Here is a 17,426-nt window from a genome sequence, read left to right as displayed (position 1 = left end):
GTGTGTGGCTGGCAAACAGTCTGACAACAGTTTATGCTCTGAAATGAAACTTGGTTAAACTCAGACACCCTGGGGGAACTTTCCGGAACATCACAGCCAATGTATATACACTGGATCGCAGACGAGGCTAATTTTTTACATGGAGACACCCACGACAAAGCAGGCCTGATGAGAAAATCCCACTGCCTCACAGCAAACTGGACAAGAACTTGTGACCATGGCCTGCACAAAGGACAAAGCTGCTGGTAATCTTTCCCTCAGGCTGCTCCAAACCTAACCGCTGCTGTGGTGAGCAGCAGTTTTGGCTAATATTTGCGGATTTTGCCAAATTTACTACTGTTTTTGTTGCTTGAGCCTCAATCTCTGAGAGTTTTCTCATGCTCTGATTGGCTGCCGCTCATCGCTGTGCCCAGTGTTTGACGTAGAGGAGCACACACCATAATTCGATTCTTTGCCAAGAACTACAAACATGCTTTAAATATCGGGGCGTCTGTGACAGCTCGCCGACTCGGGTCGGTGAACCATTCACACTACACGAGCGCAACGGTTTGTTGCTGATCCTAAAAATGTCTGCGACTGAAAAAATCTGAATTACAAAATCGTGTAGTGTGTTTCAGTCTCTGCTATGGCCACATGAAAGTGATCTATTAGGACTGAACTATTTGGAGAAAATATCTAATTGCGATTTTTCTGAGTAGTCAAGTGACCTTTATTTCTACAGCCAAAGTGCTGCACAATAAGATCAATTAATATAACCACTGCTAACTAATCAAAACTACACAATACATTCAACAAGGAATAGAAAAAACGACAGGCATACAAAACAAATCAGATAAAAACAACAAAGCAAAATAGAACAAAATAGAAGAGCTACACTCGCAAGACAGAACCAACCAAAACAGAACAGATACTGAGTGCATAATCATTAAAAAGACTCAAAAGCCTGAGAAAATAGATGGGTTTTTAGATTTGACTTAAAAGCCTCTACTGTGGGGGATTTCTTTACGAAAAGCGGACGAGTCTTGGAGCAGCTACAGAAAAAGGCCCGTTCACCTTTAAATCTCATCCGAGAGGATGGAATGGCTAAGAGCAACTGGTCAGAAGATCGTAGGACTTGTGAGGTGGAATGGAAGCAGAGGAGGTCAGGAGCTCTAATACTAAGACTAATACTGTGACTGTGCTTCGACAGTTTTCTATAAATTAGGGATTTTATTGGCCAATGAGACCAGCATATGTATGTTTTTCTGGCTTGAGGCTTGAATGCTGAATGGACTGCCAATTAGGGCTGAACGATTATTTGTTTTTATATCAAACGACCAATTTTTGATATGCAAGTTTCAAATCATAAGCTGTCATTTCACATACAATATTCAACATTGTTGTAACAAATTTTAAGTGGGGAAATTTAACCTAACAATGCGGAGCTTGTGAACTGGAAGTCTGGCACACCACATTCAGTGTTCATGCGCTAGTCTTCCTGGTGAAAAAAGGGCCTGGAGATTAAATTATAGGAAATAATCATAATAAAATCACAATTGCAATAACAGTGAGAAAAACTACAATTAGATATTTTCCCCAAATCTTTCAGCCCTACTGCCGACAGCTGTGGAAGCGTGCATCACATACACACCGCATGAGCTCTGTGTTAAAGTTCTATTTTTTAAATTGCAATTTCGATGCAAAAATCGCTTCAATTCAATTTTGCCGCTGTCCATTCTATCAGCACAGCATTCGGGCACCACTGAAGGCATTTGAGCAGAATTTTATCATTCTGACAGGAGTGGCCATTATCATTTCAGTGTATGTATTCAGAATCATCACATCCTGTTGTCTTAAACTGAATTTACTTCCATAGCTAATCAGAGACAATCCTGAAACGCTCTGTAAATATCATGCTATGCTGCTTGACTGAAATTTCCATGTTATGCTTAAGGATACATTTTTTTTTTAATGGTTTGTATTGTTTAGCTCTTTTGTGATGTGATCCGGAATCAGCTTCTACTTGGTGACATCATTTGAACCACAGTATCAGTTCTGAGTTGCATTTATCAAGTGAAACCCACTGTACAAATATAGTGTGATTAATCAATCAGTTAATCGTTGACAGGCTATCGAGTGATCGGCCAGCGGACAGTGTGGATAAGGTTTCCTGATAGTGTTCACCTATGAGCTGTGAGGTTAAAGGGCAGCTCCAGACTGCATCCTTATTGCCCAGTTGTTTGGTGCTGAATGACTCACAATGTGACCCATCAACTCGACTGCCAAGAGATTTAAAGTTGGATTTTCCCCTCTATAATATTCAAATGAGTACCTGCATTAAAACACAGTTCAGATTAGAAGGAGACGAAAGTAATTTGTGTGAAAACAGATTCGACTTCTACATAAAAAAATTCCTCATATATATATATATATATATACATATATATATATATATATATATATATATATATATATATATATACATATAGATTGAGAGATATATTGACACACACACATATATATATATATATATATATATATATATATATATATATATATATATATATATATATACACAAACACACATACATATATGTGTGTGTGTATATATATATATATATATATATATATATATACATACATATACACACACACACACCACATACATATATGTATCTCATGTACAAACACTTGAAATAAAGAGAGGGGAAGATGTTGTGCTGTGTCTTCTGTCTACTCTGTGTCTCATGACTGACTGTGTAGGCTGGCTGTAGTTTCAAAATGCTGACTGATGCTGATTTGGTTGGTTTCCATTTTCAGAGCTTCCCTAAACATGAACTGAAACCCTGCTAGCTGCACTTGCATCATCCACAAGCGCACCCACCCCCGGTAAATAATTGATGAAAACTGTACAATAAAGCGTAAAATCTAAATCCGCTGGAAGGGGAACGTCACAAACAGAGCTAACTCAGAAGATCATTATCAGAGGTCATTTTGAAGCTGCCAGTTTATTTTCCTTTGTACATCACTGAAAATAAAATTATTTAGCATTTAAAATGCTCAGATGGTGCTTCCTCTCAGCTTGCATCGTACTGAACCACTGAAGCTTTTCACTTTTCAAATGATGACTGAAACTACATCAACGTTTCAGTCTTTATGTGTCACGATGATCCATAATCATAATCTCTTACGCAGATGTGCACCAGGTGATGAACTGCTACTGCTGTACACTAAAAGTGAGAATGTAAACTCATTGTCTGCGATGATGAAAATAGAACCATTTACATTTTAAATAAATAAAAAAATAATTCTTAGTTATAGATATTTAAAAATATTTTCTTGTACGTATTTAGCAAAACATTAATTGTAAGAGAAAGGATGAATCACATTACCTTGTACATCTACATTGCTGAGTAGGGTAAAGAGACTTTGGTGCTGTGATGTAGATACTGAGTGATACAGGACACAAAGCCATTTCATATATTTACAGTACTGTACAAAAGTCAGAGGCCACACTTCATACACGTCCAGTCACAACAACCATTAAGTACAAGTTATTCATTTGAAAGGAGAGATTAGATAAAAGATACTCAACTTGCACAAGGAAGGAGAAAGTAGAAGGAAAGTGAGTGAAAACAGGAGTTTCCAAAACTGAAGTTAAAACTGATTAAAATCTACATTCTATAAAATATATATAATCTAAAATCTATAATCCACACTCTTCAGTCTATAAAATCTACATCTAAATTATAAATATGTCCAAATGCAAATAGATATTCTTCTATTTCTACTCTCTCATACTTTGAGTTATGTCTAAGTTTTTATTTCTGCCGAATTTATATCTATTTTTAACTGATGTATGTAAGTTTATGTGCAATTATATGTGTTGCTACAGTAACAAGGCAATTTCCCTTCAGGATCAATAAAGTTCTATCTTTCTATCTATCTACACAGTAAATAGGGACTCCTAACAACCATGCAAGACCTGGTAGACACCAAAACTGCCCCCATTAGATAAACAGCACTTAAAGCTTTCATCTCTGAGAGAGAGGAGAAAATCAAGCTGCTTCAGATCTGAAAACATCCACAGGTGTTTCTGTCCATCCTTCCACTGTGAGAAGATGACTCAGCGCTGTGGGTCTGAAAGGATGTGTAGCTGTCAAGAAGAACCTCACTGAGAAAAGGAGATAGATAAAAAAAGAAGAACATTTGCACTGAAACACTGGATGGTTTTATGGACTGATGATTCTATAACTGTAACTGGGATTATTTGGATCATGAGAAGCAGAAAATGCAACCAACGTCTAAGACTGAACTTTGGAGGTGTGTCTGCAGATTTCTTTGAGAAACTGAAAGTGAGTCTTCTGAAAAGAATGGAAGCTGTAATAAAGGTAAAAAGTGGACACATTTAAAACTGAAAAAAAAATCATATTTAGTTGTTGAGTCTTCTGTATAATTTTCTGCTAAATCTATTTTCTTTTTTTCATGCTGCTGAGAAATAAATAACTTACTGGCCAGTTTGACTGGAAATAAACTAAATGAAAGGGCGGTGCACTGGGCAGCGTATTAGTGTCTCAGTATAATTCGCTTCCACAGATGAATTAACTGTGTAAGACTACAGTGGTCGCGCACTGTCTGCCCTAAACAAAGCTGTTAAGGCTGCAACATAAAATTCAGACTAATTTATTTCTCTCGGGGTCTAAAGGTGCTGACCTTTCGCTTCTTCGTCTGTGTTGTGTTGGTGTAACAGAAACATTTCTACTCAGGCTCTCTCAGGTTAAAGCTGGGATATAAATCTTCAGCACTCGTAAAATTATTTCTCTCATCTGAATCTCTGCAAAACCACATGGTGTTTCTGTCACTGTACATGGAAGTCAGTCAAAAGCGCTGCCAGATAACAGGGAGGCAAAAAGAAAGTGGATATTCTTTTTTATCTGCACTGTCAGAAATAAAGGTTCTGTGCAGGTACATTTTTCTTTCATCAAGATACAAACAATGTAAATGTTCCCTCAAAAGTACAACAGTGGTTTTAGGGTCTAATTGTGCTCCTTAAATAAGTTTTTCCAGGTGAAAAGTACATATTTATACTTTTTCATAACCGAATGTTTTAAAACAGAACAATAAAATAAAGAGCCTGGAGACGAGACGGGGTGTGTGGAGTCAATACAACCTAGAAAATATCATTTCAGTGGATTATGGTTCAGTTATGTTCCCTGACTAAAGGTAATGAGATGTACCCTTGAGGGTTCCACCCCTGTGACAAGAGGGGTCCTGACCCAGTGACAGTTTTGTACCTCTATTTCTGAGAGTGTGTGGTCCTGCTCGCCAAAAACAAACACACGTTTGTACAAACACTGGATGAAACCACGACCACATATTCTTGGGTGACACGAATACATTTGCTAACCACACACAACTGCAGCAAACGTCACACGAGACTTACGCGTTTGGGCTATCAAAACACACAGAACGCTCTATGCCAATGTAAATCATGTTATGGTGCTTAAGCAAATGTATGAACAGTTTAAAAACATGAAGACACTACTGTCATTCATTTAGCACTTTAGCCACAACATAATCAAACTACTATTTAGCACATATACAAACACAATCATTGACTACCAAAGCAGCAACTACTAATAAACCACAGGGTGCTGGAGGCCTTGTTCACTCTTAACATGCCATAATCCCTCAGCACACAAGTCAGGAGACATATTTCAACACAACCTGGTGAAGGATCCTAAAAAGAGAAGAAGCCAGTGTCCTGATCACCTGTAGTCCTTTTCTAATACAGTGCAATATCGCTGTACACTGTTAGAAATAAAGGTGCTGTGCAGGTACGTTTTTCATTCATCAAGGGACAAACAGTGTAAATGTTCCCTCAAAGGTTCAACAGTGGTTTTAAGGTCTGATTGTGAACCTTAAATAAGTTTTTCCAGGTGAAAAGTTCGTATTTGTACCTTTTCATATCCTGATGTTTTAAAACAGAACAGTAAAATAAAAGCCTGGAGACGAGACGGGGTGTGTGGAGTCAGTACAGCTTAGAAAATATGATTCTAATGGATTATGGTACAGTTGTGTTCCCTGACTAAAGGTGCTGAGATGTACCCTTAAGGGTTCCACCCCAGTGACAAAAGGGGCACTGCCCAGTGACAAGGTGCAGCAAAGAAATACACTTTATTACAGCATGTAATTTAAATATCTCTGCTATTGCTCACTGTGCTATCTTGCATCTATCAGCAGGATACAAAACAACTTGTGCTCATACCACTTGGCCTGTCACAATTATTACATAATCGCCTGATTGCAATTATTTATGCTGATCTCAATTATTTTCCACAGTTGATGCAACAAACAGATTGTGAACTGGGTACATTTTGATGTATTGGTTTGAGGGAAATACATGTAAGTAAAGAAAATCAAACGTGGCAATCATTACTGGAAGGATTTATCACTCCGTCCCTCAAAAAGGCAAACAAAAGAATACTATTCTACAGAAAAAGGTGACTTGAGTTTTCACATTTTCATTTAAAAGTGAAAATGAGAGACGCATTTGATATGGGAATCTCACCAATGCCGATATCTAATGTTTTTTATATACCTAACTGCTGATGCTGATACACTTACACTGTTAGAAATAAAGGTGCTGTGCAGGTACATTTTTCATTCATCAAGGTACAAACAATGTAAATGTTCCCTCAAAGGTACTATAGTGGTTTTTAGGTCTGATTGTGAACCTTAAATAAGTTTTTCCAGGTGAAAAGTTCGTATTTGCACCTTTTCATATCCGAATGTTTTAAAACAGAACAATAAAATAAAAGCCTGGAGGCGAGACGGGGTGTGTGGAGTCAGTACAGCTTAGAAAATATCATTTCAGTGGATTATGGTTCAGTTATGTTCCCTGACTAAAGGTGCTGAGATGTAGTATTAAGGGTACCACCCCAGTGACAAGAGTGGTACTGCCCCAGTGACAGATTAGTACCTTTATTTCTGAGTGTTGAACTGGGCAATAAAAATGGTCCAAAACTGCTTGGAATACAAACTTTTTACATTAAATTACATTAAAAGTTTTTCCCTCTTCTGAAAAGTTACTATTCTTGAGACACCAACGATATACAAGTTGACGGCCAAGCAAAGACAATAGGAAATAAGGGTACGGCACAAGACTCACAACACGACAAACATCCATGCGACAGTTTGTTTTAGTGCATGAGTCTCAATTGAGATCTGTTCCTGAGGCAGTGACCTTAACTCAGCATTCTGGCCGATACAGATACATAAAGAAAAGTGTGTGAGACGCCGCTGCTCGATAAGAGTGCACTCTCTGTATAAAGATCGCTGACAAGCGGATGTACACAGTGTGTATTCAGCTGCAGTAGTACAGACCAGGTATTTACAGCTCACAAACTAACCAGATACTATAGCACAATTATCACTAAATCCTCATAGAGCTCTGCTTTTCACTGCTCTGCCATAAACTTTCACGTGTAAGACTTCCTGTGAGAATGTGTGCGCAGTTTTGTTTCTGAGACACTGACCTTAAAAGGGCTCTTAGCAGATACAGAAACATAAAGACGTGAGAGTGAGGACACAGAAACTGATGAGGATCTGTATCAGTCCTCCTGCATCTTCACCATGCCATCAACTTTTCATATGCATATCAGACCATGTGATAGTTTTCAACAAGATTTTTGTGTCTGCACTTTGTTTAAAGCCTTCTGAATAAATTATTATTATTATTATTATTATTATTATTATTTATTTTTTATAATAAATGTTTTTGGGAGTATTACACATGAGAAATATCAATGCTGTATTATGATTAATACTGCCTTTAATAGATAAATAAAAATGTGTGCTTTTCCTGCATTACAATGGTTCTACTAGGACTTTCAATAATTGAAATACTGTGTTTTGGAATAAAAAATTAAACCCCTTCATGTACGTATGTGTATATATATATATATATATATATATATATATATATATAAATAAATAAATAAATAAATGAATATTATATATCATGACCCTGTGTATCATAAAGAAATTCTTGAAGTATTGTGGTGTGTGTGTATCTGTGTGTGTGTACATACACAGACACACACACACACCTACACACACACACAATACTTCAAGAATTTTTTTACAATACAATGACACAATATTTATTTTTTCTGACATCTGAAGTTCAAATACACAAAGTAAGCCCACATTTTAGAAATACTATAAAAACTTTTAATTCAATTATCTGTATTCAACATTTCACACACTGTGCTGCACTGAATCTAATTAAACAGGACTAATTGAGATCTCTTTGTAACCAAACATGCAGTTGGTAATTTGATTTTTAAATGCTGACGTACTGATGATATAGAAGATATGCTCATAAAAACATACTGTGATGTAATTTATCACAATAACGATAAATACTGCCACATTATATATATACATACATATATGCGTGTGTGTGTATATATATATATATATATATATATATATATATATATATATATATATATATATATATATATATATATATATATAGATCGCTGCTGTCGTAACAAATCCTCATATCTCCAAAACGATAACTTTACAGAAGAAGCATAAAACATGCTTTACTTATAATGTATGTCAGTGGAACCAGATTTTTTTTACAAGTAATTTTGGGCCTTTTCTTTCGGTCAGTTCATCATGAAATTTTTGATGAACGCAAAGGGCCACAGGCGTTTTCAAATTATTTCAAAAAGTGAAAAAAGCCCAAAAATGGAGATACATACATACATATATAAACACACAAACACATATATATATATATAATTATTTAAACTAACTATGTTAAATTAACAACATACAGAGTATTAAACTGAGTTAAAACACTCATCACATGTGCATGTTGAACTATTTGTGAGAACTCCTGTGATGACTGCCACAGAAATAAGAGAAACAAAACAGGACTAGCACTTTCTGACAAAACAAACATCTCACTCAAAATCCCCCCCCCCAAAAAAAACACCAGTGATGAGGAAGCAGCACACAGTATTAGTCTAAAAAATCAGCTGCAGTCATACAGAGCCTGCGTTTAGGACTGAGACACTACCAGAGAGACGCACATGCAAACAGAGGCGCCCATCAGTGGGAGCGGTGCAGCAGCACTGTGGTGGTCAGAGCAACACTCAGCACTAACAGCACTAACAGCAGTCCAGCACCGCTGGAGTGAGTGCGCTAATTACGGGCACAGTTACCCGGTGCTACCCCGCTCGCTCTCTCTCTCTCTCTCTCAGCGCAGAGCATCACCATCACCATGCTGTCATGTGCAACTTGCGCTTGCAGCTCCTCCATGTGCACTGACCAATTTACATTCCACTGGGCGACAGTCTGAAAAGTCTGCAGCAGGACTCTGTCCTGTAGCCTTTCTTTTGCAAGGCGTGCACTGCTCTCAATAAACTTCTCAGAGCTTGTGCAGCCTTGTTTAGATTTCAGTCACATCCTTATCCACGCATACATACATACACACACAGAGAACGCCTCCGCCCAATTCCTGCAGCACGGCTGAGTTGAATTAAAGTTTATAACGGTTTATAACTGGCAGCTTATAAATCAGCATACAAAACGCCTGCTGGAGGAAAGCAAAGTCAGTGAGAAGCAGTGGAAGTGTAATGAAGCCGATTCGCCAGCCTTCTAGCTCGAATTTTTCCGTTCCACCTTAAATGGTGCAGCAGTTACTTGAGTTGACTGAGGCGCTACAATGTAACTGCTGCACCATTTAAGGTGGAACGGAAGAATTGGAATGAGAGCGCTGGAGAACAGTAGCCTCGTGAAGAAAGTGTACCTACTTGAGCCGAGGAAACAGTCCGTGAACCTTCTGAAACAGCTTGTTGAAGGCGGACCATCTTCCATGTCGGACCAAAAGAGCAAATTAAAAAAAAGGAGGGGGAAGAGGAGAGAAAAGGGGCTCTCGCTGAGGAAGAAGGCAATCCGAGCGTTGGCGGTGAAACGATCCGAGCAGCGAGAACCGCCGCGCTGCGCTGCGCTGCTGCTAAGTCCGGCAGAGGAGACGATGATACCGCTGAGCTCTCTCACTTTCTTTCTCTTTCTGTCACTCACACGCACTCTCACACACTCCCCCTCGCCGCTGAAGTGATAGGACTCGCCTCAGTATAAAAAAGCTAGTACACGTAACAGGGGAGCGTCGTGTGGCGAGGAAAACTAGTGCCTGCTAGCGCGGAGCTGGCCGTCGCTCACGCCGAGCCTGCGCGCTTCTTCCCCGGCTGCAGTTCCGCGGAGCTGCCGCTGAAGGAGCCGAGCCCAGCCGCCCTCCGGAGACACACTGCTGGAGGAGTGTGTGTCGTCTCCGGCTTCTGTGCGTGCGTGTGTGAGTGTGTGTGTGTCAGGGGTCTGCTGGGGGGCGTGAGGGGAGTGATTTCTCAGGGTTGGTCATCCTCTGGTTTTATATGCGCGGTGAGGCAGGACGTTTTACGGAGTTGCTTGACTTGAACGCAGGAGAGCAGAACGACTCTGAACATGAAGCTCGGCGCTCTTACTGCAGAAAAGCTCCTGTGAGCTGCTCGCTTAACTCGCTTAACTCGAAATCGCCCACGGCGCATCTATCTCGGCCACATTCAGGCCAGATACCGGGAACATCTCGCCGCTCCAGTGACTGAGTTGGGCATAAGGAGAGTCTAACTGCTCGCCACACCCATACAAGTCTGATTAAACGGAGCCATAAGTAAGAAATCAACTGTTTGCTGGCGCTGCAGCAGCAGCAGGGCTGCTATGATGCTGCTCTTTGACGTCAGCACGCGTCAGTGTGTGTGTGTGTGTGTGTGTGTGTGTGTAAGTAAGAGAGAGAGCTAGTGAGAGAGTAAGAAGGCAGACAGAGACGGAGAGACTGCGAGAGAGTGAAAGACTAGAAAAAGAGTAAGAAGGAAGACAGATAAGAAAAAGAAATACAGAAAGTGAGAGAGGAAAAAAATAGAGGGGAAAAGATAGCGTGTGAGACAGTAAAAGAAAGAAAGAGAGAGAGCAGAAAAATAGAGACAGAGAAAGAGCGAACGATTAAAAGAAAGTGAGAGTAAGAAGATAGAGGGGAAAAGAGATAGAGTGAGAGTAAAAGAAAGAAGAAAAATAGAGACAGAAAGAGTGAAAGAGAAGTAAAAAGGAGGAAGACAGACAGAAAGTGAGTAAAAAGATAGAGAGGGGGAAAAGAGTGTGAGAGAATAAAAGAGAAGGAAAGAGTAGAAAAACAGAAAGATTAGAAAAATAGAGAGAGGGGGGAGATAGTGAGAGAAAGAAAATGAGTAAGAAAGAAAGCGAGAGAGTTTGTAATGCAATGTAATCTAATATACAGTCCAAATAATATTGTTAATATACACTGATCTAAGATAAACAAACACACATGTACACACTTTGGCAACACTACAGCTCAATATGGTCATACTGATAAAGCGTCTTTGGACTGAGAGAGTATGTATGTATGTATGTATGTATGTATGTATGTGTTTATACTGTCAATAAAAGGAGAATTCCACTGATTTTGTTTTCTAAATGGGTCATTCTACAGAAACGTCCATAGCGTTACAGATATATTACGCCTGAAAAACATGTTAGGGTTACAATTTATTTATATTTTAAAATAAAACAATTCGTTATTTTAATAATGACACCTTCTTGAGCCTCAATTTAGCAATATTGTTTTTAAAATCAATCATATAGAATTCCAAGCACCACAGAAGAGGCTTTAAGTAAAGTAAAGGGTAAAGGCTGAGGCCATATTTTGAGGTAAAAAAGTTTTTCTGCAATTTTAACTGCAATAATCTATACATGAATATGGGATATATCATGTACATGACATAAAGCAAACAAATGCCGAATAAATATTATCAAATATATAATGAAAGTTGTTATCCCCAGGAGTCGTGTCACTGGTGTTACAGCGTAACAAAAAATCTCTTATTTTGAAATAAAAATCACACTGATGACATCACTCGACTTCCTTTTACCTGTTTACTGAGGATCTATGAAGAAAAGCACATGGTGAGTCCACTGTGTCTTTCAGTTATCAGAGATTTTCTCATTTAGCTCATGATTTCATATGAAGCTTTTAGCTGAAGTCACTGGTGTGACCGACTTTATTCTGAGAAAATTGTGAAAATATAGAATACAAATGGATTAAATTCCATATTTTAGTGGATATTCCATGACTGACAACATGTGGTTTGATGCTCTGTAGCAGTTATTTTGTAAAATGCATTTTTCACTAAAATGTCTCTGGTGTTACCTTTCTTATGTGTAACCCCAATGAGGACTGGTAACACCGGTGACTCCTATGGAGAGATAGAAAAGTGAGCGTTTCTGTAGAACGACCCAAATTCATACATAATTAAATGGTAAATAAAGTCATTCAGAGTGGTTTGGTGTGAAAAGCTCCGTTCTAGAGTCAGAACTGTTCACAGTGGTAGTGATAGGAACCAGACGTCCACCTCTAAAAGCTCCCTCACAGAAAGTTATTACATGAAATGGTTATGAATACATTGGAGACATTGTTTTATAATCATTTTGAGAAGGTTTTGACCTGAAAATGTACTTTTTTTAAACACATATGTGGTGGATGGGTACATGCAGGACGTTGTGAGGAAAAAAAAAGTCAGCAAAAAAATGTAGTTTTTCAAATTTATCACTGTTTTACCATCATCATCATTATCTATAAAAGCTCAGAAGACTCGCGTAGGTTCACTGGTGGTTTTGGATAGTAAATAAAGTGGCTATATTTGTGTTGTAGTCATGGTGACCCCTGGTTCCTATCAGCACCACTGTAAAGGAATCTGAGTCAGTATGTTTTTCTACAATGAACCATTTCACACCAAACCACTCTGAATGACTCTGTTCACATCTCAGTGACTGAAATATGCAGACGTTTAGAAAAATCAGTGGAATTCCCCTTTAGAGGACAAATCAAGAGTTATCTTGCACATAGCGCTGCATGAAAAACACAAGGTGATACAAAACAACTGTGCAAATACAAGTCAGTGAGATGAATGTGTGCGACACAGGTACACTCTAGAAATGTCGCTGTTGCAGAAATTTCACTTAGAACACTTTAAACTCAAAGCCAGATGGAAAAGCAGAAAAACAAGCCTTCCACTGGTTTATTGCTGGTCCAGGCCTTAGCATGATGCAAGTGTTTCCCACAGATCTCTCAAAGTGATTCGCAACGGCTGATTAAGACGTAGTTGAGTCTATTTGCCCCGTTCAAGGACGAGTTAAAGCATTAGGGCTGCTGTTCTTTACCAGCAGACTGAGGAATGCACACAATCCCAGCAATAGCTTCGCTGTAGGTTGTATGTTTATCAAGTGCGTTTCACCTTTAAACAGGTGAGGCAGATAAAAGAACAAATAAAAAACTAGAAAGGGGAAGTTCGCGAACGAACTTTAAGTTGGCTTGAAAAAATATAATCATAACTTAAATCCACTGCCGCTGTAAATTCATTGCCACCTTAAATTCACTGCCACCTAAAATTCATTACCATCTTTAATTCACTGATACCTTAAATCTACTGCCATATTAAATCCAGTGCCACCTTAAATCTCTTGCTACCTTAAATTTACTGATACCTCAAATTCACTGCCGCCTTAAATGTCCTGCTACCTTATGTTCATTGCTACCTTAAATACACAGCTACCTTAAAACCACTGCTACCCTCAATGCCACTGATACCTTAAATCCAATGCCTCCTTAAATTCACTGCCACCTTAAATGTACTACCACCTTAAATTTACTGATACTTTAAATGCACTGCCACCTTACATTTACTGCCACCTTAAATTTATTGATACTTTAAATACACTGCCACCTTACATTTACCGCCACCTTAAATTTAGGTATAGGTCCTACAATCCAATTTTTGTGGTTCTAGCTCGAAAACTGCAGGACGAGAAACATTTTATTTTTTGAGCATAGAATAAGAATAATAATAATAAGAAGAAGATTATGAAGAACAGTAAGTTGGCTTTTTCAAGCCCACCTAATTAATACAAAACCAATCAAGAAAAATGCCATTTTAACATGGTGTCCTTATGCATATATACTTCTTTGGCATATGGAAAGAGAGTTTGTAATGAACTGTAGCTATTAATAACACAGGTAAAAAAAAAAAAATAAAAAGGCTCCTCAGATATTCCTCACCTTATGTAATGATTTGACTGCCTGTTTGTACATACAGAATCAAATATGAGCTCTCAGCAATTCTAATCTGTAAAACAGCAACAATCAGCCTTTTGAGTGCCATGGTTTGGGTACATTTCACTATGAGCAAAAACACATCTCACTTACATGACATTAATACAAAGGGAATGGATGGAGGATGGCAAATTTACAAAGAGGATGATTTTTGATATTTATTGAGTGAGAGGATGGCACCCTCTTACACCCCCTCCTAAAATGAGCCCTGAAGGCCTGTATATATTACAGTACTGTGCACCAAAGTGCATAATTTAAAACCATTTATCATGTATCATAAGACTGATGCAAAGAGAAATACATACAGTAAAAAGTAACAAGAAATTCTTGTTTTCCAAAAAGTAGTTGATATTTTGATTCCTGTGAGTTGAGTCTTCAGCTATCAGCAGCCCTCTTGATGTAACAAATTGATTAATTCACCAAACCAGGTATTGGATGATAACAATGATGTGTAAAATCATTACCAGTTATTCTAATGTTATATCTATTTAGTGTAATATTAGTGTTTTTCTCAGCAAATAAATGCTTATTCCCCAGATATGTCTAATTATCTGATTTTCTCATGTGCCTCAGACTTTTGCGCAGTACTGCGTACATCTATACATTCACCAACCAGCCACTTCATTAAGTACATGATGTGCACTTCACATTTCAGAGCCCTGACGCATCTTCTTACATCTAGACTCGTGGTCTATTTTATCAGTTCCTACCATATAGGAGTACATTGTACAATTACAGACTGTAGTCCATCTGTTTCTCTGCATACTTTGTTAGCCCCCTTTCACCCTGTTCTTCAATGGTCAGGACCACCACAGAGCAGGTATTATTTGGGTCCTGGGTCATTCTCAGCACTGCAGTAACACTGATGTGGTGGTGGTGTGTTAGTGTGTGTTGTGCTGGTCTGAGTGGATCAGACACAGCAGTGCTGCTGGAGTTTTTAAACACCTCAGTGTCACTGCTGGACTGAGAACCAAAATTATCCAGCCAACAGCGTCCTGATGAAGGACTTGAGGATGACCAACACAAAGCAACAGATGAACTATCATCTCCGACTTTACATCAAGGTGGACCAACAAGGTAGGAGTGTCTAATAGAGTGGACAGTGAGTGGACACAGTGTTTAAAAACCCCAGCAACACTGCTGTGTCTGATCCACTTGTGAAACATGACTACTAGAGCTAGGCCTTTGGGCCATAATTGTAAAATCAAGACAAAATCAACTCTATGATGATGCTAATTTCTGCTGACACTCTTATGAGATGTTAATAGTATGTTAACGTTAAGCCAACTGTGATTCACATGAACATTTTTTGGCTGTTCTAGATTAAACGCCGGCATCTGAAGCTTGTAAAACACATTCCATGTTTTACGTGACATTAACGTATATTCAACCTTGTAGCAGTTTTACAGTGGCTTTTTCAGAGCCCTGACGCAAAGCTGCGTCTGTTTTCCCTCTGACTGAAACGCTTCTGTCAGTCAGTGACGTATCTAAAACTTCCAGAAGGTCTAGGGTGATTTTTCATCTCTTAAAATTGATCTCATTATAAATCCAAACTAGATTGGTTGATTCCACTGTCAATTCCTGATTATGTTAGTGGTTAATCTGATATGTCAGAACTTCGATTCAGCTCCTGAAGTCTTAACCAATTGCAAAGTGTGGCATGCGCCCATCCCCTGGTCCCCGTTGAAAGCCGCAAGAGCAAGCAGGAAGGCGGGGCCGAAGTCAGAGCAAAGATGAAACCCTGCTCTGCATCTCGGCTACCGAGGTCAAACGTTGGCCTCCCCGCGGGACCAGAGGCAGCGCCCAGGATGTGGGTCTTGGGACTTCCACATTCACTCATGGTTCTCCTCTCTCTACACACACACACACACACACACATACACACACACACATATATATGTATATATTTATATATGTATACATGTGTCTATGCATATATGTGTGTGTATATATGGGCACCCCTTATCAAACGTTCTGCCACATTTTATATTTTTATGTTTTATTTTTCTCAATATATTAACTTTAAAAAAAAAAACAAAGTAATTTGACTATGGGTGCTACAACCACTTTATTTGTAAACAAAGAAGAAAATATAGCATATTTATATAACAAGTGTTTATCTGAGCTGCTTTAGCACTGCATAGAACTAAAAGTGACTGGCAGCAAATGCCCATCTGACGGCCCTGGCAAGCGAATTGGTTTGAGCTAAATTAAGATTATTTTTGTGCAATTGATCATCACAGGCTGATTAAGTAAACTGTGCGTAAACTGCGGTTTGCCCGAGCGGAGCGCAGAACTTGCAGACTCATGCAGTGTTATTAATCTGCTTCTGCTTGCATGAGGGCTTTCAGCTGGTTGTTTAAACATGCAGCAGTTTGCCATGCAGTCCTTTGTAATTATCACAGGGGTTTGGTTTCTGTTCCACGGGTCTTTTTTAACTCTGAGGTTTATTCAAAGGATTTCCTGTATCATTTTGACGTCCCATTGACGTCTTTGGGGCCCCACACAGTTTCCAAAATGCTGAAATACTTCTTCGGCTGGTAGGCACATCTGAGCGCTCAGGCTCCGGAGTCAGCGCACAAGTTCATTGACTGCAAAGTGTTTCTTCGTTTGTGTGGAACTATTCACCCATCAGAGAGGCACTTAATGAGAGGTTGAGTCCTGCTGGAAGGCGAGCTCACTGCCTGTGTATGTCTTATGCTTTGTTGTCAGTTTTGTAATGAGTGACTAATAACATTAAACTTGATTCATTTTGAATGGAAAGGTTCAGAATGTTCTCTTAAACCTAGTTTATGGCATGAGATGAGGAGGATATCTGTTATTCATTTCTAGCGCGAGTGATAGATTCAGGCTCAGGAAGTTTCCTTCAAAACCGAATCTCGTTAAGATTAAGGTGACAGTCGTCGGGCGGCGGATGTTTCTTGTGAGGATAAGCTACGTCAAATCAGTTCAAAGAATGATTCCTTACAGCATTTGCAGTTGTACTAATCTTAAAAATGCTAGTTAGGAAGAGTGTTGGATCTTTTACTCATTTTCATCATTTACAGTGTTCACACACACACAATGATCAGGCATAACATTATGACCACCTCCTTGTTTCTACGCTCATTGTCCATTTTATCAGCTCCACTTACTATATAGGTGCACTTTGTAGTTCTACAGTTACAGACTGTAGTCCATCTGTTTCTCTGCATACTTTGTTAGCCCCTTT

At 38.8% G+C, this 17,426-nt stretch overlaps 1 protein-coding gene across 4 annotated transcripts in view; it reads right to left on the bottom strand.

Annotated features, from left to right (window-relative positions):
* Positions 1-17,426, bottom strand: part of pde10a (phosphodiesterase 10A) — a 188,394-nt gene that overhangs the window by 114,644 nt on the left and 56,324 nt on the right. For 3 of the 4 annotated variants that reach the window (XM_036573722.1, XM_036573721.1, XM_036573723.1), the window contains exon 1: positions 9,813-10,148. The exons of the other annotated variant lie outside the window; for it this stretch is intronic. In XM_036573722.1, coding sequence (XP_036429615.1) covers positions 9,813-9,876 — 64 coding nt within the window. In that variant the 5' untranslated portion in view covers positions 9,877-10,148. Of the gene's footprint in view, positions 1-9,812; positions 10,149-17,426 lie in introns of those variants that run through there. 4 annotated transcript variants of the gene reach the window in all.

The sequence above is a fragment of the Colossoma macropomum genome, unplaced genomic scaffold, assembly GCF_904425465.1.
Source record: "Colossoma macropomum unplaced genomic scaffold, Colossoma_macropomum, whole genome shotgun sequence".
Classification (NCBI taxonomy): domain Eukaryota; kingdom Metazoa; phylum Chordata; class Actinopteri; order Characiformes; family Serrasalmidae; genus Colossoma; species Colossoma macropomum.
This window is presented reverse-complemented; position numbering and strand designations above follow the sequence as displayed.